This window comes from Chamaea fasciata, unplaced genomic scaffold (genome assembly GCF_029207755.1).
Source record: "Chamaea fasciata isolate MVZ Bird 193981 ecotype frontalis unplaced genomic scaffold, bChaFas1.0.hap1 SCAF_14, whole genome shotgun sequence".
Lineage (NCBI taxonomy): Eukaryota > Metazoa > Chordata > Aves > Passeriformes > Sylviidae > Chamaea > Chamaea fasciata.
The window spans coordinates 3,785,835-3,807,604 of NW_027094099.1; the positions used below are offsets into that span (position 1 = coordinate 3,785,835).

The window sequence follows — 21,770 nt, forward strand, 5'->3', positions numbered from 1 at the left end:
GACAATGATATGCTTCTGTAAAATTACATCTTCACTTGTGCTCATGGCAAACTTTTCAAAAAAATTTTGCTAAATGCATCAGTTCCCTCTCAGGAAGGCAGTGTCCTAACAGGTTCCGTTGGACTTTCGAGAAGACTGCATACCAAGTGATTTTTGTAAATCCTGTTGTGCCACCAGGAGGATTTCTACTGAACTACACTTTTAAACGTTCCAGGATAAATACATGGGATTTTACAGATTACATTTGTGGTTACTGAATTACACGAAAAGCACTCAGCCTCTTACTAAAAAAAAAAAAAAAGAAAAAAAAAAGAAAAAAAAAGTGTTTTTTAAAAATTTCTACTATCTGCAATATTTTTATGTCTCATAAGTTCTCTAAATTGATTTAAGCACATGCATGATAACAGAAATTCTTCTGACTTTTTCTTTTTGACTGGGGTGGGAAACTGCAAAAGAATATACTCACAGGTACAACTTCATGCAGTGTATCATTTACTATGAAACAACATACATATGTTCAGTTCTGGGTTCCTCAGAACAAGAAAGACAGTGAGAGGGTCCTGTAGAAGCCCACAAAGATGATGAGGGGTCTGGAGCATCTCTCTTATGAGGAAGGAGTGGGAGCTGGGTCAGTTTAGACTAGAGAAGACTGAGGGGGGATCTAATTAATGCACATAAACATCTTCAAGGCAAGTGCTAAGAGGATTCTATCAGTGGTGCCCAGCAGTGGGACGAGGAGCAATAGCCATAAACTAAACCACAAAAGGTTTCATCTCAGCATGAGGAAGAACTTATGTGTAGGGTGGCAGAGCACTTGAAGAGCTTCCCAGGGAGATTGTGGAGTCTCCCTCCCTGGAGACATTCCAAACCCAGCTAGACACGTTCCTGTGTCACCTGCTCTAGGTGCCCCTGCCTGGATGATCTCCTTCCGACCCTAACAATCCTATGATTCCGTGCCATATGAGCGATGATTTAGTCAGCATCTAATGTGAAGTCGATGCTCTTCTAAGCGGCATTTACAACCTGAAAAAGGCAGCCAGTGTCGAGTCTGGGTGTGTTGGAGACACACGTGCAGCTGTTTTGCAGCGGGCACGGTCCCGCCCCCGGCGCACGGCACAGGCGCGGCTCCGGCTGCGCGTCGGGCGGGAGCGGCGGAAGAGGCGGCCCGGTGGCGGACATGCCTGTGAGTTGTTTTCGTTCCTGTACGCCCCTGCCCGGTGCTGCCCGTCCTCGGGCACCGCGGGGACCTTGGGGGGCGGAGGGTAACGGAGCGGACGCGACGGTCCGGGGTCTCCGGCCGGTGCTGCGACCGCTGGAGCTCCCCACTATTCCCGGCCCCGGCAGCCGTGGGGACCCGCAGGCTCCTGCGAAGGCGCTGGTGGGACCCGGCCCCAGCCTTGCAGCCCGGCGGGGTCCGTTCCCCCGGCCCTGCAGCCTGCTTGCGGCCGCGCTCGGGGCAGCCCCGGGGCGCCAGCCCGGTTCCCCATGTGGCCTCGTAACGCGCAGTGCGCTTTTCCTCTCGCCCCACCCAGCTGGCCAAAGACCTGGTGCACCCCTCCTTAGAGGATGAGAAGAGAAAGCACAAAAAGAAACGTCTTGTGCAGAGCCCAAACTCCTACTTTATGGATGTAAAATGTCCAGGTAACTATTTGAAATGTTCATACGTTATGGAGGGAACGAAACTAATTTTGTATGCTGTTCATTTTCATATAAGGGTTGTTTATTATTTCTCTCTCTTTTTTTTTTTTTTTCTTTTTTTTAATTTTTTTTTTTTAGCTGGGTTTGGTTTATCCGTTCTGTAGAGAAAAGGGTCTGTATATTGCTTTGGGGTTTTAAACAAAGTGCTTTCCATCTTTGGATAAGGTTAATGTAAACAAAAATCAGACTTTTCTGGAGGTTCTGGCATCATGAGGGCTTCTTTAGTTGGGTTTTTTCCCTTTATAAAGCCCTTGCAAGTAGGGAAAAACCCAACCCCCCAGATCTGCATGTATAAAAAGTGAGATTAAATGGATGCCTTAAAGCATCCATAACACAAGTGTCAATCAGAAACCAAAATTGTTTTCCTCCTTCTGTAAGTTAGTTCTGGAAGAGCAACTGGAAAACCTTTTGATAAGGATATATGTAGGGATACTGCACATATACATGGAAAGTAAAACATACACAACTGCCTTTTTTGCATGTTGCTGTTGAGAACTAAAGCTGCCATCTAGCTCATATACAAGGGTTATAAGATGTTGCCTATGTCCACTTTTCATAGATCTTCATTACTTTGGCTCAGAGACATCTGTATAATCAAATTCTCTTTTATAAACTAAACTATGGGATTTTCTAGCACCATTACAGGAATGTGCTCTACCAGTGAACAGCTTTCTTATTCAGCCATATTGCCCAGTGTGGTAACTTCCTAGAAACTGCTGCAGCAAAAGAAGATTCTAGCAGTAAGAGAACACTTACTTACAATAGTGATCTTCCTGACTTAGGAGCAGGGAATTGTTGATGTACTCAGGCTTTCTTAACATCTTATTCTTTCTCAGTAGCCTAAGAAGCTCTGAGACATTGTATTCCATCTGAAAGTGAGGCAAATTAATTTAAACAGCTTGAAAGTAACTGTGGTTGCTTTTAAACAAATACAGGCTCGAAGGCTAAGCCTCTGGGGTTTTTTGGTTTTTTTCACACTTTCTTCAAACCAGTGTACATGAATGCATACACTGTGATACAGTTAGTGTCAACATAGGCCCATAGGTAATTGGTTTTCTTCATTATTGTTGGTTTAATTGTTTTTTGTATTTGAGGGATATATAGAGCAAAGCAGGAGAGCTTCAATAATGATAGAATCCTATGCACAAGGCACTGAAAATAGCAGATTATAAAATAAAATAGCGGATGGCCTTATGTGAACCTGGGTCAGTGGAATTGGAAGCTCCTACCTAGATACTAAATGGGCTGGGCCTGTTTCCCTGCCAAACCCACAAATGTTAAAAACTCATCAACCTGGAAGTTCATATTCAACTGGGGAAAAATAGTGCTGTGATTAAATTTCAGCTCTTAGCAGTTTTTCGTGAAGATTTATACAGTTACTCTTTGTGATTTAAACAGATCTGTTATTCTGTCTAATAGTAGTTCTCCCTACCAAGCAGACCTTGCATCAGAGGACCATCCACACAACATATATTCTGTCTTAGTTTTCTGATCCACATGTGCTGAAAATGTAATCTCTGCTCACCGTTACCTATTTATTTTGTATATCCACACCAAGATTAAATCCTTTACAAGTTTTCTCCCTCCCAAAATATCTCTTGGCTATTTAAAATACTTTTCAGAGGAAAATATTGAAAAGCCGTGAAAAATCCCATTTTTAAGCCATGTATGAGTGAATTCATTCTTTCTTAAGTCATAGAATTTATAAGTTGTAGACCAAAGCATTGCTTAGGGAATTAGTGAAATTATTCTGTGCAAGTCTTCCCATTTAAATATTATGTTAGTTTTATAGAATGCAACCAAGCCTTACATGTACCAATTATTAAACAGAAAGCAAACATAGATTGGAACAGCAGTATTTATATTCCCAGCTGCCAGACTTTGTCAACAGCAGTGTTCTACTGTTACAAGTTAAATATTTCTCCAGCTACATGTGTTCTTCTGTTCAGCAGAGAAGGCTAATCTAGAACTGCTGAACTTCTTTGCAGAAGATATGATAGGCAAATTCGGGCTTGTCAGCCAGCAGGGTCTGTTGATTTTCATATGGGAGTCAGACTGGTTTCTGTTCCCTAACTTCCTTTCCTATGCATGTAAGTAAAGGCAAGCACTTCAGAACACAACAATGGTTTGCTTCATTTGGCTTGGTGTGTTGTGTAATGAAATGTAGATGCAGTTTGGGTAAGTGCATTTAGAGTTCCTGATTCAATTAGCACATTAAAAAATGATGGTAGAAATACCTAGTGGAAGGTTTCATAATGCTGTTTTTCAGGCTGCTACAAGATCACCACTGTCTTCAGCCATGCTCAGACAGTAGTTCTGTGTGTAGGGTGCTCAACTGTCCTGTGTCAGCCAACTGGGGGCAAAGCCAGGCTCACAGAAGGTAAGGGCAATGTTACACAACCTAAATATGCCACTTATATAAATGCATTTATAGCCTGCAAAGATTTTAACTTTGATTTTGAAAACTGATACTGGAACAGAGTTTGCAAGTTGCTTAGTGTTGGCTAGTAGAAACATTGTTAATAGGCCCAGAATTTGGAATTTTTCTTCAGATTCTTTGTTTTTAAATGGCTATACAGATATGCCAGGCAGCTAAACACCTACATTGTCATCAAACACATTTCATTTTACATGACTTGTCTTTCCCTTCAGCTTATGTAATGAGTACTGCTGTTTAACTCTGAGCTATGTTTAGAGTGTTAAAAAGCACCATCAAAGCAGTAGGGTACTTTTGCCAGGCTAAAGTAATTCTGTGCCATTGCTAGTCACTATTGGCTTGCCTGTTTGTTTTTAAACAGCCCTACTGTAAAGCAGTTCCCTGGCTCAAAGAAAATTTGTTTCATATAAATTATAAGGGAACAAATAACCACTGATAACGTATATACAGGTAACTGGTATAACACCAGTCTCTTTGCAGTCTAGGGTATATGAAAAGCACTGGAAACACTTTAGGATTTAAAAAATATAAAAATTAATACAGATTTTATTAAATTCTTGTTTAAAGGGCAAAAGGTAAACATGTATACAAATTACACGTAGCAGTGCTTTTATAATGTACAGGGGTAGTAAATGAGGACAGAATACCTGAAGTAAGGCTGTTGAGCAGTTGAAATGGTAACAAACACATAGCAGCTGTTTCAGTTTGGGTTTGTATCACTAAGGGATGGAACAGTAGACTAAAATTTTTAAAAGCATCTGGAAGAAAAGATATAGTACACTTTAATCTTATTTTAAGATGAATTGCAAGACAGTCATGTTGTTCAGGTTGAGCTAGAGAAGGCTTACAGTGCTAAAACTTCACCTCTTGTGGTACGTGAAATTTAAATTTAATCCATGGATTTTTCTACTTACATTGGAGGGACAATTTTTCAAGGTAGTCAAACAATTTAAGAACTGTTCATATCTCTACTCACATGATTTCTTTGCAGGCTGTTCATTTAGAAGAAAGCAACACTGAACAGTTCAGCATGTGATTTTTGGATCTGTGTTCCTGAAAGCCTTACCAGTTTAAAAATGCCTGTTACAACAACAATGTAATTATGATTGATTTTGTACAAATTACATGCTACTGCTGACTAATCTGCTGGAATCTCTTTTTCAATAAATTATCTGAAGTGCAAGTTTTACCTGTAAGTTTGCAGACAACCGAGCTCTATTTTTATAATTTTATGTTTAAACACTAGAAACCTTGGACTTCCTGCACTCTTCCCATTGCAAATCACAAACCACAGCAGTATAATGCATATGGTGACAGAAACTGCTTTAAGAATGCATTTTGTGTATTTTATTACTGCAGCTACTGTAACTGCAAGGGTTGCAAAAGCTAAATAAGATTTAAAATGGCTCATTTGCTTTCAATGTTGCTGTAGTCCCTTCCCCATCTTGGGTAATATGGTGATAAATAAAAATGTAAAGTTACTTACCTATGTTCAGCGTTTTCTCTGGAATCCATGGATTTTCCCTTCCACTAAATTCATCTCAAGACTGCACTTGGTATTCTAAACTGAGATTTCTATCCAAAAAAAAAAAAAAAAAAAAGGTAGTCCTTTGCAAAGCAGTTTTCTTTCACTGAATGAAAACATTCAGTATAGACAAGGCAACTGGCATATAAGCAATTTTAAGGCATGGAACTACACTAAGAGCTGTGAATGGTATCTAGGCAATAGTACCGCAAACCCATGCATACTGTTAGTATTAAATATTGTCATTAAATAATTGCCTTCCTGCAATAAGGAAAATGGTTTAATTAGTTTTTGAAAGCCATGCCTTTCTAAATGGCTAGTAAAAATGGATTTTGTTTTTAACCATGAGAATATATTCGCACAAAATCTTACATCTATCTTGTTTTACTAAATAATATCTCAAGTTATGTATCAACATCTCTTTAAAAGTACCAGATGTCTTGGTGAGCTAATTATTGTTGGGATTTTCCAATGAACTAGTATTCTTTCTATGACTTAGAAAACTCATACATGTCTAGTCATTAAGATAAACCAAAAACCCAATTCTACAATTTGTTGTGTTTGCAAGGTAAGTTTTATTTGTTATTTCAAACAGCAAACATGTAATTACCATATGCAGAAGGCGGTGTTTCATACAGAAACAGGTGTACCAATGGAATACACATGCCTTCTAAGAAAAGTAGGGGTTTATGTCAGTGCCACTCACAACGAAGGTTCACTCACAAGTTTATCATGACAGCTGCTCTTAATTGCCCAGACAGTTTCCCACATACAATGCCAGCCCATCAAATTACTGGTTTTAGAACAAAGTTCAAATTAGCAATATTGTGACCTGAATACATATGCTAAGGCCAGATTGATTCCTAGTCTCTCATATCTCTGCTTTCTCTACCCTAAAACATAAGAACTCATGATTAATTTAATACCAAAGCAGGGACTGTCAAGGACCCATTTTGTTCCAAGTACTAGAAGATGAAATGTAGACATCAGAGCATCTCCAGTACTGCACATGTAACATCAGAGGCTTTTTAAAAGTCTTAAGTTACAGGAGATCAAGGGAGATCAAGGATAAAGAACATTGTGTGCAAATAAGAAATTGGTGGCTAAACATATTCTGTGTGGGGAGTGAGACACTGGCATTAATATCATTGTATTAGCAATGCCTTAGTTTTTACCCTTACTCATTTTCATACATACTTCAGCTATTTACATTTGTTAATGTTGGTCATACGCAAACAAACATAACAGTAAATCTACACCTTCTACATTCTCAACCTTTGTCTAAATCCACACATAAGAATCAGCAAGTGAAACTTGTTTTCTCTCAAGTATGCAAAATGGTTTTCAAAAATAAGAAATACCATTTGCAAAACAGGTGTATCATATGTTAAAAATTCTAAACTAAGTGTTACTTTTCAGATTTTCTGTATTTAACACATTGTGCTTGGTCTGTTTCTATTCAGATGTTCAACACAAAACCAGAAGTGTTTATTCTCATTCCCTGTCTAAAACTAGCACTGACTTCAGCTGTTTCCCCAGCTAGTAGGTGCTCAAGACTGGGGCAAGAACCCCAGTACTTCTGTATTGGAACTGTCAGAAAAAAACAGAGACTTCAGAGGAAGAGGAGGTAATTTAGTGCCTGACCAATAAAAGTTCATTCAGAAGGATTTTCTCTGTTGTTTTCACTGATTGGATTCTCTTGAGATAAAGACAATACATTATTAATTAACAGAAAAGTAAAATTTTGGTGAGTGGGCCAGAAACCCAAGCAGACAATTTTTAAGGTACAATAATGATTGTAATTATGAAGAGTATACTAAACTAGTCTTACTAGCTGCAATTAAAAATGGAGATAAAACGCTGACCCCTCAAAATCCTAAACTTTCCGGTTTCTTGGTCCTGGGTAATAAATATTACCATAGGCATAGTGGAAACAGAGATGGCAGCATGCTGTATCATCACAGCATTCAGCTCTGGGCCCCTCACTTCAAGAAAGACATTGAGGAGCTGGAACATGTCCAGAGAAAGGCAGTGGAGATTCTGCTATTTGGGTGGATTTAACTCTGGAAATAATACCCTTATTGCACAGTAAACTAATTTCACACATTGTCTGTGTCAAATAAAAATGGATGAGAGAACATCAAAATAACAAAATGATTTTTACTTACATTGCTCTAGATTCATTCTTTTTTAGCTCTTAATCTACAGCTCTGATAAAATCCTGCTTCTGGTATAAATCTGCATTCTGGAGGTAGCTTCAAGGTTTGCGTTTTATTTTTTTAAGCAAATAAGGGAAGTGGTACGTGAAAACAAAGAACAATGGTGATAGAATTTTTCATTAAAAAGTAATACTGAATAGGAACTGTGAGAATAACAAGCAACGTATTTGTGTGCTCAAATCAAGATGTGGAATTTTTCACAACTTTAACATTCAAGGTAGATAATTTGTACTTCTTAGTGAAAATAAAAAAGCTGGTTTTTTATCTTGATCAAGTGTTTCACTAGTTAGTAAAAACAACCTGCTAATATAATGATAATTTACACAGGTACTACAGAAAGTCACCTTTGACTGTTACAGTCTCATTTTCTGTAGGTTAGGAACTTCCCTGAGAGATGAATTCCGGTTAGACGTAAGTTTAGCACCACTAGCAGAGGTTAATTAAGTGAATTGTTTATGCTTTTTCTTCCCATATTGTTAGTGAATTTGAAGTGCAATTATATCTTTCTCCCTTTGTTTTCCGGTACAGTGAGTTCAGTCACACACATCTCCTTTAGCCTATATCTTGTGCCCATTTTTCTTTATCGAATTCCCTCGCAATTTTTAAGGCAGTGCTGTTGAGCGACACCGATTGCATATTACAGATAATGGTGACAATGACTCCTCTCGGGGGTGCCACTGGCCAAGTACCCAGAGCTTCAGGGTCCAGCTCTTCAGGCAGGATGAGGAGGACACTGCTGGCCCCCACGGCCCCCCCGGTATGAGATGCATAGTGTCTCTGCTGTCTGCAGCAGCCATACTGTTGGTTTTTCTCTACCACGGCCCAAGCCATGGCATATTTACCATCCCTGTCCCACGACACTTCTGTTTTTGGCACTGGGGTCCACATCATTGCAACTGTGCCTGGCTTGAGGTACCCTGGAAGAAGTTTGCCATTCCTGTTTTTAAATTGTCCAGCTTGATAACTGTACAACAAGGCATTTCCAAATTTCAGGAGGTCACCTACTGATGACAGAAAGCCACCACCAGCCCACTTGTAAGAGTTGTCCACATATGGTGCATTTACCAGCCGTCCCTTTTTGTTGTAAATGTAACACCTAAAATTCAAGAAAATTCAACTTGTCATTCTCATCTACTATGCACAATGATTTTAAGCTGCCCTACTTTAAAAGAGCAAACTAAGCATGTATTATTAGCTTGTTCTCACAAACATTGAGAAGGCTTTTACAATATAATTTTAAGAAAAATCAACAAGTAATTCAGGCAGAAAAACAAAAATTTAGGTGACTTTTTAGGACAGAAGCTTAACTTTAATAAAAGTACTAATCCTTCTGCTTAACCTTAGGATATACTAAGAATAAAGACAATGTACAAATAAGAGATGTGACAGAAATAAATAGATCAGCCAACACAGATTTTTTCTTAAATCCTTGTACTAGATATAAAGTCTTTTAAAGAACAACATAAAGAATTCTACAACTGAGGCTTAAATGACTGCTCTCAGACAGTAGTTTCCTTTTATGGCTGATTTCCCCCCACTGCCCTATTATGGTTGCCAGACTCTACAACAAAACAAGGAGCATTAAAGTCTTGCATAACACACACAATTCTTTGATCCCTCCCACATTTCAGTTTATAAAAGGATGAACATACATGTTCTAAAAAACCTTGACTGTACAAGGTTGATAATTCACGAGAACATCACTATCATCCAGATGAGCCTCTGAGCCTACAGCCAGAGAGCCTCTGAAATTTTGCAAGCAAACTTAACATCAGCACAAAGCCTCTTAGAATAGAGCATTAAAGCTGTGTAACAAAAGTAAATGTAAACTTTGAAGTCATCCCTATTATTCCCCTCACCTCCCATATTCACACTTAGGACAAAAAATACTTATTCTGTAATTTTACATGCTAGTTACAGAACTTCTACCATGGCATTGGAACCAGCTACATGAGTAATGTTGAGGTACCATACAACACTTCATTCAAGTGTCTGGGAAAAGAAAGATCACACATTCTTAATTCAGCTGTCTTAATTAAAATAGAAAGGGCAACAGTTGTTGTGGAAAAATTAGGAGTTCCACCCGTTTACCTTGCTCTGTTATATATCATTGCTTCATTGTCATCTAGGACAGTTGACAGCATATCCAAATCACGGAACATTTTCAGCATATAATCTGTAAATTTTTGTCCTGAAGCTCTCTCCACAACGGCACTTAAGAGAGTAAAGCCATACGTTGAGTACAAGAACTGACTACCTTGAAGAAACACAGTGAGAAAGGGAAAAAAACCCACATTAATTGCAGGATGCTTAAATGGAATCATATGTGCAAATAAAACGATATATAGCAATTAATAATCCACAATTGTTGATCCTAGGCCTAGGAAATTCTGTACTGCAGCAGACACAGATCCTGCTAAGAGAACAGCCCTAAAATCTTCCAGGGATCTCTATGCATGGTGAGGTTTCATGCCAGGATGTCAACCCTGACATTTAACATCCTTTCCACGAGATTTATAACATCCGGCCTAACAAGGATGTCTGGATTTGGAAAGCTGACACAAGCCATAAAATTACTGCTGAAAAGATGCTCAGCTACCGTGACTTGTTTGTGTGTCCACACCCTGGAGAAAGGGAAACAGCAGTACTCACATTTTTCAAGGGTATTCATTACTTTTAGCAGTGTTTCTAGTTCTAGAATATCCCAAAAGATTATATGAACACAAACATGCGTATTATGTAAGACAATAGAATTTATTTACAAAACAATGTTTCATTTTTTAAAAATTTCATCCTTGTGCTAATGCCTTCAATGAAACATTTACATATTGAGCAACTGCTAAAGTGCCTACAGTTGGGGCAGATCTTTTACTTGAAGTGGTTCCTAGAGCTCCCTAAGATGGTTAGTGTTTAACTTCTCCCTCTTCCTTCTCCCTCTCTCCTTCAATGCACACTATTTACTGTTTATCAGCAATGCATATAATTTACCTTAACCTAACTTGTTTAAAACTTACACCTGAACTTCCTCAAAGTCCTCTCTAGACCTAATTTAAATAATCTCAACAATAAATTGCTTCAGTAATTCTGTGATTCTGGGGGGTTTTTTTCTGTAGATTTTTTTAGGTCTGATTGAGTGCCTCTCTTGGTTCCTATCTAGAAGGCCCAGAACATGACTACAGCAATTTGGTATCTGCTTATAAAATATTTTGTAGATACAAATTTGTTACCAGAATTATATTCTGCTTTAGCATTTATAAATCCACTAACTGGTATGTTTCAGAGCACTAACTGCATTACTTACTGCTCCTGGGAGAAAAGTCTTATACATAAATATTACATGACCAGATGGTTTGTGCAGAACAGACGAAATACTTCTCTGTTGAGCTTTTAATGTGGCACGTGAAGAAAAAAAATAAGGGAGAGAAGCAGAACAAACGAAAATCCCCCCTCAGACACTCATCACTGGACTCTACTATGATCACTACATGTAAAACTATTTGAAACAAAACTCTCACCAGAAGAGCATATTTTAGTCTACATTAATAGAAACTCACCTGGTTTAAAGAATAAAGGATCATTTTTAAATATCTTCAGTGATTCAATCACACTTTCAAATTTTTCTTTCAAATAATACTCTTCCTGTTCAAACTCCTTGTCGTTCCTGCCAGGCTTTGAATTTCGGCTCTTTGTCTCACTATCATGTTCTTTCTTCTGTTTGACACAATCAGTTTTTTCAATCCCTTTACCTTCTTTTTCTTTTTGTTCTTTGTCCTGATGGGATTTTGTTAGCTTAAGTGCTCTGTTTACTTTTTCTTTTTCTTCTTTTACTTTTGTAATATCTTTTTCATAGTGACGTATCCCACTCAAGTGTGAAACTAACATTCTTGTGGTAATAGTCACCTAGATAGACAGCATAATGTTAGCTCTCTTCGTTAAAAGACAAACACTAAATCACAAAAAAATTCACCATGACAAAGAACAGACAGTGGCGTAACACCTTTTAAATATCACATATTAAACAGAGTATTAAAAAAGGAAGTATATATGTGGACACTACGCACTTAATATAAAAGTGAATATCCAAATAGGCTTTTTTGAGCAGGAAACATCAGTATTTGTCTAAATGGTTGTGTTTTGTAGGAACAGGTCCAGATCAGGAACCTGTGCACAGATAGCTATGTAGTGACAGGAACAAAAATTTTAAAAAACTCTTACCAATAAACAATTACATACCTTTTCACCCTCATAGACCTTTTCTGGAAATTCAGGGACATATTTCTGCACTGGAGCATCTAAATCCAGTTTCCCCTCTTCCCACAATTTGGCAACAGCCATCATTGTAAGACACTTGCTGATACTGGCGATGCGCATGATGGTCTCTGGCTTGCACACCACACGGTTCTCTACGTCAGCATAGCCCAAACCTTTAAGGAAACAAAACCACTCTGCTAAGTCCTCTTTACAGAAACATGCTGAATTAATTATATGCAACGAATTTGATTTACTGGCCCTTTAAAATATATTTCCTCCAGCTAAACTGGGATACAAAACATTGGACTATCTCAGCCCCTGCTTCAATTCAGTTAGTAACATTTTACTGTAGCAGTAGCAATTAATCAGAGCCCATTGGATTAGACAATGGTATCCCAAGTTGCTGATTAAGACTACAACAAACATAACGATAAATGAGATTAGAGATTAAGCCAAAATTTACACTCCTGAAGTCAAATATTCCATGTAGAAAACCCAAAGAGACCAAAATCTGGACCAATCAGTTATTTCTAAACTGACCAACAGTCATAAACACTCCTTTTATTGTTCTGAAATAATAGCTGAACAGTAAAGGGTCTTACTTTATCAATACAGAAACTGAGAGAGGAAATCACTCACAAATTCATACTACCTATCTAAGCTGTAAGGTTTCACAAAACTGAAGTGTTACTATGTTTCAACATCACTCAGCAAGACTTCGTTTAAAATACAGCTTAATAGTCTCTGTAACAGTGTTTTCCTATGTAACCAACCCACAAGTCTGGTAGCAAGAACTGGAATTAATAAGGTATTATCAAGCCATCAAACTAGTCTTCAGTGTGAACCAGGTTTGAAGAAAGTGCAAGTGATGCTGCAGCATAAAAGCAAGAAAATGCAGTAATGACATATTTGCAGTTTTCAGTACAAAAAAGGCCTGCAAGCAATGCACCTCTGTCTATATAAAACTGTAGTCTAAGAGTGAACTGCTCAGGGAAAAACCCCAAACCTTGGCAAAGTATAAAAAATAAAACAGATGACACGCCATTTGCCCAAGACCCTTTCTCTTATATAGTTGCTACTCAAGTGCCTGGTGCTTGTCAATGCAGATGCTGTTTCCCCCAGTGAAAACATCTCCCAAACCTCACACCGTTCCCAAGTTTAATTCTGTGGTCACAGAATATATGCAACTTACACCTGTTCCTGCTTTGCCCCCCATGGAGAAGGGAGGAGACCCAAACAACCCAGAACTGGGTTTTTTGAAAGTCATGAAAATGTTTCTGAGAACAGATACACGTTTGATGGGGTTTTTTTAAACATCAAATGAGAAGCACTAACAGACTCTACTTAAACTAAACTGTGTAACCAGAAAAATCAAATGCAATTTCTGAAAGGATAACACCTGTTAAATCCCAGTACCTTCCCAGTAAACTGCATTTTACTCAGCCCACAAACAGGAGACAGGTCACCAGATGTGAGCCACTATTCCTTAGACTACTAAGGAAGTTCCTGTGGGGAGAACAGTTCTTCACCTCCTACATACAGTGCTACCAGACCACCGCACAGCTCTATGCCCAGAGTACATTCAAAGGCTAATCTGAAAAATTAATGGAAGAAAAGTTCTCCAATCTAACTGTTGAGACATACTAGCATATTCAGAAGTTAACAAATTATGAATTCCTGGAAATGATTGAAGTTTACCAAGGAAGGTGTCCCCAAGCACCCATTTCTGGCTACTGTCCAGAGATGGGACATCAAGTAGATGAAATCCCAGTCTGAATAGCTTGTCTGAATTGTTAATTTTTTAAATGTTCACCAGTTCTTGACAGTATGCACAACTACTACTGCCACATACTAACCTTCTGACCAGACTTCCTTTCCATCTACAGAAACTCCAACTAATATACCTGGGATTCCTGCTTCATCCTGCCAAAAAAAAAAAAAAAAAAAAAAAAAAAAAAAAAAAAAAAGACAGAAGATATTTAGAAGTATCTCTACAGTTAAAAAACACCTCCTCCCAAACCCTTGAACTGAAAAAGCTACAAACCCCCTGCGTATTCTTGTCAAGTTATAGATGAAATATTGTTATGTACCAGTTTGGTTGAACTGGTACCAACTGCTTTTGTAAGCTGACATTTTAACTGAGCCATTGGGAAAAACATACCTAACAAGAATAGCAAGGTAATATTTTAGCTTTAATAATTCCATTAAATTGCTGAAGAGAACATGCAAAAGAAACAAAACATGACACAGTTAATATGCAACCAGCAAACTGCATCACCAACTAGCAGACAAGATTTCAAAGAAGCTTCAGCTGGATTTTCGAAGTAACTACAATGTGCTTTTTAAACAGAATCACAGAACATCCTGCGTTGGAAGGGACCCACAGGGATCTTAGAGGCCAACTCCTGGCCCTGCACAGAACTCCAAGAATCCCACCCTGTGCCTGAGAGCATTGCTCAAACGCTCCTTGAGCTCTGTCGGGCTTGCGAGCTGTGACCATTTCCCTGGGGAGCCTGTTCAGTGCCTGACTACCCTCCAAGTAAAAAACTTTTCCTAATATCCACCTAAACTTCTCCTGACAGAACCTCCTGGTAATTCCCGAGTCACAGAACACAGAGATCAGTGCCTGCCCCTCCGCTTCCCCTCATGAGGAAGCTGCAGCCCTCAGTGAGGTCTCCGCTCCAGGCTGAACAAAGTGCCCTCGGACACTCCTCGTATGGCTCTTGCCTCTCCCTCCTACAGCCTTTAAGCCCCCCTTGTTCTCAAATACCCCATGCTGTGCAACACTTCCACAGACCCCTGCAGCAAGCTAGCCTTAGCTGCGCCAGCACCGACAGCCTCCAGCGGTCCCCCCGCTCAGCACCTTGATCCTCCGCACCAGGTCCCTGCTCCTCTCCACAGCCGCGCCGAAACCCCGCGGGGACGGCGGCGGCGGCTTCTCCTCCCGCCCGCTCTCAGACTCGCCTCCCGCGGGCGCCGCCCGAACCCCCAGAGCCAGCCCCAGCGCCAGCCCCCAGCCCCAGGGCCGCGCCCCGGCCCCGCCGCCCCCTCTGCGGGGCGAGGAGAGCCGCCCGGGAGCCGCCGCCCGCCGCAAGGCCCGCGCCAGGCCCGCCATGGCCGGGGCGGACATGGCACCGCCGGGCCGCAGGCACCGCCTCGCCGGGCCGAGCCCCGAGCGCATCGAGCACCGCCGCCTCACGGAGCTCCCGCGGGGCCTGCAGGGGCCGGCGCGCGGCAACGTGGCCCGCCCGCCTTCACCGCGGGCTGCAAACGGGCTCGCTCCGCAGAGCCGCGACACGCGGCGCTCGGGCCTCGGCACCGCCTGCCGGCCAGGGCGATGAACAGAATCACAGCAAAAATCAGGTTGGAAAAGACCTTTGAGATCAGAGAGTCCAGCCTGTGAGCGAACACCACCTTATCAACGAGACCATGGCACCGAGTGCAACGTCCAGTCTTCCCTTGAACACCTCCAGGGTCGGTGACCCCAACACCTTCCTGGTCAGCCCATTCCTATGTCACTCTTTCAGTGAAGAAATTCTTCCCAGTGCCCGTCCTAAACCTCCCCTGGTGTAGCTTAAGACTGTGTCCTCTCATCCTGTTGTTGTGTGGGAGTAAAGTCCTACACCCTCCTGGTGTAGGGAGTTCTAGAGGGCAATAAGATCTCCCCAGAATCTCCTTTCCTCCAGGCTAAACACCCCCAGCTCCCTCATCTCATTGAACTTGTGCTCCAGACCTTTCCCCACCTCCATTATCCTTCTTTGGACCCACTGCAGCACCTCAGTGTCCTCCTTGTCTTGAAGGACACAGAACTGGACACAGCATTTGAGAGGTGGCCTCACCAGTGCCAAATACAGGGGGCTTAGAGCAGGCTCCTTTAGTTAACCACCCAAAGCCACCAGCTGTGTCCATGTGCAGTTACAGGTGGTATTTGGCAAAATGAGCCAAATCCCTGTGAATCCTCCCCAAAGACTTAATCTTTGAAAAGAAAGGTTTTTGAAGCACTAGTCCTCTCTGCCGGGTAACTGGAATGCCCAGAACCCCTCAGCACCACTCACTGTTCCTCCTGATGAAGGTGAGATTGTAACTCCTACCAGCACCAATGTGTCTGACAAAATAATCTGCTTTTAACCAACACTTTCATTGCACTGATGCATAAGATACAGAAGGTGAAGAATACTTCAAGCCACAAAATAATTTCTTAATTCTGAACTCCCCAGCAAATGTCTGCAGAATTAAATGAAAACAGTCTGCTGCTAAACATATGCCAGGCAGAAGTACAGCAAGCTAGGCTAACACCCAGATAAAACCTTTTAACTGCAAGATGAGCATATTTGAATTAGGTTTGTCAGGAATTACTTACAACAGCTGAATCTTCTAGCACTGGCTGTAGTGTCTGTCAGGTTTCAGCCTAGAAGAGTGTGGATGGCACAGCTGGCATATGCAGAGTTCTAAAAGGACACTCCCCACTTCTGCTTGCAAGTATGGCTCACTTTTTTGAGATGCTAACCTAGGGATTTCAATCTTCTTCATGTCCAATGATCTCAAAAATTGCAGGATTTGGCAGGTCAGGCCAAACAGCTTTCATGTGTGAAGTCAAATGCAGACCAGATGCTACCCTTTTCACTGCAGGCATTTATTGCTCATTAGTATTTTCTCAATAAAATTCCGTTGCTAATCACAGTACAACTTCATATCAAACTGGTACAAGATTATGTATTTACTTTTTTGTAACTCATTTTCACTGTGTTAAACTGTCTCTGGAAGCATTTTGGAGCAGGACTCTCTGCATTCTTACATGAACCTGCTCAGCATGAACACTTTTTGACATCACACTTTTCAATGGGCCAGAAACAGAGCTTGCTATTTTTCTCTGATTGCCTTAATGAAGAGCTTTGTGCTAAGTCCAGTAGCACAACTTGGCCTATTGTTTTCTGTTTTATCTCTTCTAAACAGCTGGGTTTGCTAACTTTGAATTGAGGTATCAGGCTTACAGTGTTTTGAGGATTTTCTACTCTTTTTCTGCTGATAGCAATAGAAAATGAGGACAGCAAACACTAGTCTGATCCAATTTTAATTTAACAAAAAGGACAAAGTTTTTCTTTTATTCTTGTCCATCAGTGACTCAGAAGTTTAGGCACAGAGTCTCAGCTGTAATCCACATTCTTTATGTAGCACACCCAGGAAAGTCAACCTGGAGATCTCTCTGGCATGGTGGAAAAAACTCCACATGGTGAGACTTCTCCCCTGCTCTGCCTCCTTGCCAGGCTGTACTTGATGGATTTGTGTTGAGATATTCCCTATTCAGATGATAAAGAATGGTGTGACACAATGGGTCTCTCAGCAAGGCAGGGCTGTGCTCACTCACCTCCACCTGGGCTCAGTTCTGGAGTCTCACCATCAAGAATCCCTTAAGGTTTTAGAGCCTCTGAGACAAACACCAAATGCTCAATAATACAAGATCTTCAAACAAAGTGCTGGTGTATCTTCCCAGTTATCTTGTTCTTCAGTTGTATGCTACAGCATCCACTGGCTTTTTTATAACACTGTGATGATGTGAGCTGGGGAACCACAGGAAGGCAGGGAGCAGCTTTTGTGCTGTTCTGCAGTGGTGTAGCTCACCAGCAAAAGGTACAATATGCTCACTCCGCTGCTGACGGTCACCGGTTTGTACATCAGCCATTTGCAAATTGTGAGGCTTCATCGACATTTCCTAAAACATAACCCTTGGGGTAAAAAAACCCCCAACCAACCAACCAAACAAAAAACCCACCAGGAATTTTGAAAACAACTTCATCACTTCCGTCCGCCCTCCTCCACTTCTGCAAATGCTTTTGTGGATTCTGTTGTCTCAGCAATGTTCAACAGATGTTATTATGGCTGTTCCTGCTTGTAGGTCTGGACTTTGATCACGTTATTTTTTGCTATGATGATCTCATTTCCTTTTCTAGTTCACTGATAAACTCTGCTGTGACATGCCCCTAAATGTAACCCTTCCATTGAAAAAATGGGTATGCACTTTTAACAAACAACATGTAAGGTTTGAAAAATAGAAAACAAGTGATTAGTATTAGTATTCCCCTGATAAAGGGCTGATCAGACCTGAAATCATGAGCCCATCTCTGCTCTTTCATATTAATAAATACCATTTGTAGCTGTCACAGACCCAGACTGAAGCTTGTAGGATGAATATGTAGGAAAGGGTTTTTAAAAATGAAGAAAGTAGTAGTGTAAGGAAGCTCCTTTGTTTTCTTTTTTTGATTTATTGTGAAACAATGAAATGGTCCATTAATCCAATGGATTCCCATTACTCCAACTGGATTCCAATAATTAAAGACTAACTTCTGTAAAGATTTCTGGATCTAAAAGTGTTGAATCTAATGGAATATAATTAACAGACAAGAGCTAAAGTTGCCAAAAAGGACTCTAATTTATATTTGTACTAGATAAAATGAAGAACAATAGGAAAACAGCAATTAAAAATATTATCTATGTATACACAGATATGTGGAAAATTTATGTCAATGAAAAATGCAAAGAGTGAAGGGATAACAATTAGCTTGATCAAACCTGATGTCTCTACTCTCAGCACAGGAGGGAAATAAAAGACCCAAATTCTTTCTGCATTAGAAAAGAAGATAAATAAAGGGAATTTCAGATGTAGAGAGAAACCAAGCTCTGCTTTCGCTCTCTTTAGAGAAGCAATTTCATTTATTTCAGAACCAAGAGACAGCATTTTTATTTCCCTCTGGCTTGAAGCATTTGTACAGTAGATGGCAGTAAAGCCCTCCCACATTTAACCAGTTGCTAGCAAAAGGAGTGGTTCCACGGCCGTGGGAGCTTCCTTGGTTGTCACAGTTACTGAACTCAGTTATTACAGCCTCCTCACCCACAGACATTTTTTTTTGTTTGGCTTTGGTCAGTCTAGCAGTTCTCAGAGTATTATTATTTATCAAGTAAGGTAAGAGCTGCATGACCTCAGTGTAGTTCCACTGCAGTAACAGAACTGCCCTACCAATGTGCACTAATAACATTCCATGCTAGGGCAGTCAGACCCAGCCACAAACCTAGGCACGATCCCCCTAAAGGTACAAAAAATAATGGCATACTCACAGCTCGAGTTTAAGATTAAAACCTTCCCTGAGTTGTTTGGGTTGGTTTGGGTCTTTTCCAAACTAAGGTCATAGGTCAGCTGAGAAACATTAGTCAGGAACAAATCTTTAAGCATGTAAGATATTTGGACCAGGAGAAAAAGTAGGATTAAAAGCAGTGGGTCTTCAGACAGTGAAATCAACATGTTTATCATCAGCTCTGCCTTATTTACTCCATTTTCCTGCGTACTCAGGATGTATCATCTGGGCATTATATACTTTCAATAAAATAGAATATGCAAGTTTTGTAGTGCCACACTGTTACTGCCTTAGTTTCAGAAGTTGCATGCAGTCTGGCACTGTTCCTAAAAAAACAGGATGGGAGTTTGGAAATATTTTGCATGTTAAGAAAAGGAATGCTGAAAAGACCATGCTGCGGTTACAGATCAGCCAAAGGGCACACACACTTATTTTTCTTCTTTGCAAAAACATTAGCATTAAAATTCCAGTTTTGCAGTGGCGATTTCCTCATAGTTTTAATTCAGGGTCTACTTGAAATGTTTTCAGACTCAGAGGAAAAATAATTTTCACCAGCTGAAAGTATGTAGTGAAGGAACATTTGTGAAATACATCAGTGTAAAAAAGAGAAAACCACCACACACACACTCGCCCTCCAAAAAAAAAAAAAAAAAAAAAGAAAGAAAGAAAAAAGAAAACATGCGAAATGTTTTTTTCTGTTTTTCCTCAAGTTATTCTCCAGGTAACGCTCTCTTCTGGTAGAAAACAGCACAGAGAGGACTGAACAATTTTGTGCCTGAGATTGTATTCACATTTATCACTAGAATTCAGTTGCTGTGTGTAACCTTTTTACCCTCTCCAGATTTTCTCCCACTTACCGGGCAGAGGTACAAGGCACCATGGAAAATGATGGTGTGCATCACCCCTGCTCAGAGTGCCAGAGGCATCAGTGAGTTTGACTTTTCCAGTTGTATCTTTTCAGACTCAAGTATGTTGTTTCAAAACAAAGTAACAAGCCATGGAAGATGTAAAACCCTGAAAGATCAAACATATTAATAAGGCATTGTGAGGCTCATATGCCCAAAGACAGAATTATATGTCCAGGCACTTGGGAAAGGTTTCTGGCTTGCTCTAGAAAAAGCTCCTCCTCACAACTGGGTGATAACTACCTCTTTTCCACCATTTCTCCCCAAAATACAAAGCTTAATTAAATTAACATTCCCCCGAGTCTGTGAGTCAAAGATGTGGCTGTGAGGACTCTGACAGCCTGACACTTACTGGTGAGAGAAGTGGGCCAGGCATTCAGCCCTCCAGAAGTGCCAGCACCGTGTGTTGCCAGCACCGTGTGCCACACCAGCAGCACAGCAGCTGTCTACAAGTCAGGAAGAAAGACAATAGGCACATTTGCTTGGACAAATACAGCAGCAGGAGGAAAAATGTGGTTCGAGATTTTGTGTGTGAATCTTCAGGCATACCCTGTCTGAAGAATAAAGTCCTGATTTGCATTTACTGTACTTACCTGCTTTTCTAGAGAGAAGGCTCTGGACCTGCTCAGTACCTAGTCTAGCAGTTTTTCCAAGCCATTCAACATTATTTGAAGCCCCAGCATGTATTTTTACTGCCATAAGCAAAAGACTTCTCTGCAGTTTATTCCAAATACTCACCCAGCTATGTGCAGGCTCATTGCCAGCCCATTTTCCACATGTTTACTGCTCTGACCATTCATTCTTGTGTGCTTTCACCTACCTGTGCTGCAACGACACCTTCATTTTGCTTTGCAGACATGTTCTGTGCCACTAAAATTGCTCATCGTGGGAACAGAGTACGGATAGCTTGAGAAACTGCATAGGCTAGTAAAAAACAGGAAAAGGACTCTTATCAAATTAGTAACATCTCAGGTATTTGGGTGAAGGCATTTGGCACTGGACTTGCATATTCTTATGGGAGTGAGTCCATGCATACTACAAACTCCATTCCTTTGCTTCATATTTTTCTTCCCAGACTCAGATATGTTTCAAAAGAGCCCCTCTAAAGACATCTAATTACTATATGCTACAGAAAGCAGTAAGGAGGGATTTTACTTTATTTACTTTATTCCCTTGCCGTACAGGATAAATCAAGTTAATGACATTTGGACAGGTTTATACTGCAATAGGATATTTGCAAAAACTAAAGTAGGTATTTCTTTTGTACGTTTGCAAGCAGGTCTATGGGAAACAACTAAGAAAATTTTAAAAACTTTGCTACTGAGGGAAGACAACTGCCTGGGATGAGTGATTTCTCTAATATGCCCTAAGTGTAAGATAGTTCATCTCTCTTGTGATTTGGAATAACTCACCAATTGCTTGAGTTGGAAATACAGCCATTTATTTCTTTTACCTTGATCAAAATCAAGGCCATTTCCTTGTTTTACATGCTACTTGTACTTTCTGGCATATAGGAATGTGCATCACACACTTATAGTTATGCCTTAGTGTGATTAACATTACACAGTAGAACAGTTTTATTACCGGCACACTCATCTCAATGTCTGC

General features: G+C 40.4%; 2 protein-coding genes across 4 annotated transcripts; one reads left to right on the forward strand and one right to left on the reverse strand.

Annotated features, from left to right (window-relative positions):
* The first annotated feature begins 1,102 nt into the window (after positions 1–1,102).
* RPS27L (ribosomal protein S27 like) lies at positions 1,103–5,616 on the forward strand. Its single transcript, XM_066196363.1, has 4 exons — positions 1,103–1,183; positions 1,533–1,641; positions 3,968–4,078; positions 5,127–5,616. Exons 1-4 carry the CDS (start codon positions 1,178–1,180, stop codon positions 5,153–5,155), a joined length of 255 nt encoding a protein of 84 aa, XP_066052460.1. The 5' UTR covers positions 1,103–1,177; the 3' UTR covers positions 5,156–5,616.
* Positions 5,617–6,215: 599 nt separating this feature from the next.
* On the reverse strand, positions 6,216–20,171 carry LACTB (lactamase beta). 3 transcript variants are annotated; one of them, XM_066196358.1, is made up of 6 exons: positions 14,994–15,260; positions 13,987–14,053; positions 12,113–12,303; positions 11,434–11,779; positions 9,971–10,136; positions 6,216–8,975 (listed from the first exon to the last, which is right to left on the reverse strand). In XM_066196358.1, the coding sequence occupies exons 1-6, from the start codon at positions 15,258–15,260 to the stop codon at positions 8,432–8,434; spliced, it is 1,581 nt and encodes a 526-aa protein (XP_066052455.1). In that variant the 3' UTR covers positions 6,216–8,431. The 3 variants fall into 3 exon arrangements, with proteins under 3 accessions (XP_066052455.1, XP_066052456.1, XP_066052457.1); XM_066196359.1 differs by lacking the exon at positions 14,994–15,260 and adding an exon at positions 20,115–20,171 and having other exon boundaries at positions 6,217–8,975; XM_066196360.1 differs by lacking the exon at positions 14,994–15,260 and adding an exon at positions 17,901–18,177 and having other exon boundaries at positions 6,217–8,975.
* Positions 20,172–21,770: the final 1,599 nt, after the last annotated feature.

Excerpts from the sequence above, each read along its gene's own strand:
- RPS27L (XM_066196363.1), top strand. Across the intron at positions 1,642-3,967 it reads TATGGATGTAAAATGTCCAG|GCTGCTACAAGATCACCACT; the intron begins GTAACTATTTGA and ends GCTGTTTTTCAG. Across the intron at positions 4,079-5,126 it reads CAAAGCCAGGCTCACAGAAG|GCTGTTCATTTAGAAGAAAG; the intron begins GTAAGGGCAATG and ends ATTTCTTTGCAG.
- LACTB (XM_066196358.1), bottom strand. The coding sequence starts at position 15,260 with ATGTCCGCCCCGGCCATGGCGGGCCTGGCGCGGGCCTTGCGGCGGGCG. Across the intron at positions 12,304-13,986 it reads AAAGGAAGTCTGGTCAGAAG|GTTTGGGCTATGCTGACGTA; the intron begins GTTAGTATGTGG and ends GTTTCCTTAAAG. Across the intron at positions 8,976-9,970 it reads ATGATATATAACAGAGCAAG|GTGTTACATTTACAACAAAA; the intron begins GTAAACGGGTGG and ends CTTGAATTTTAG.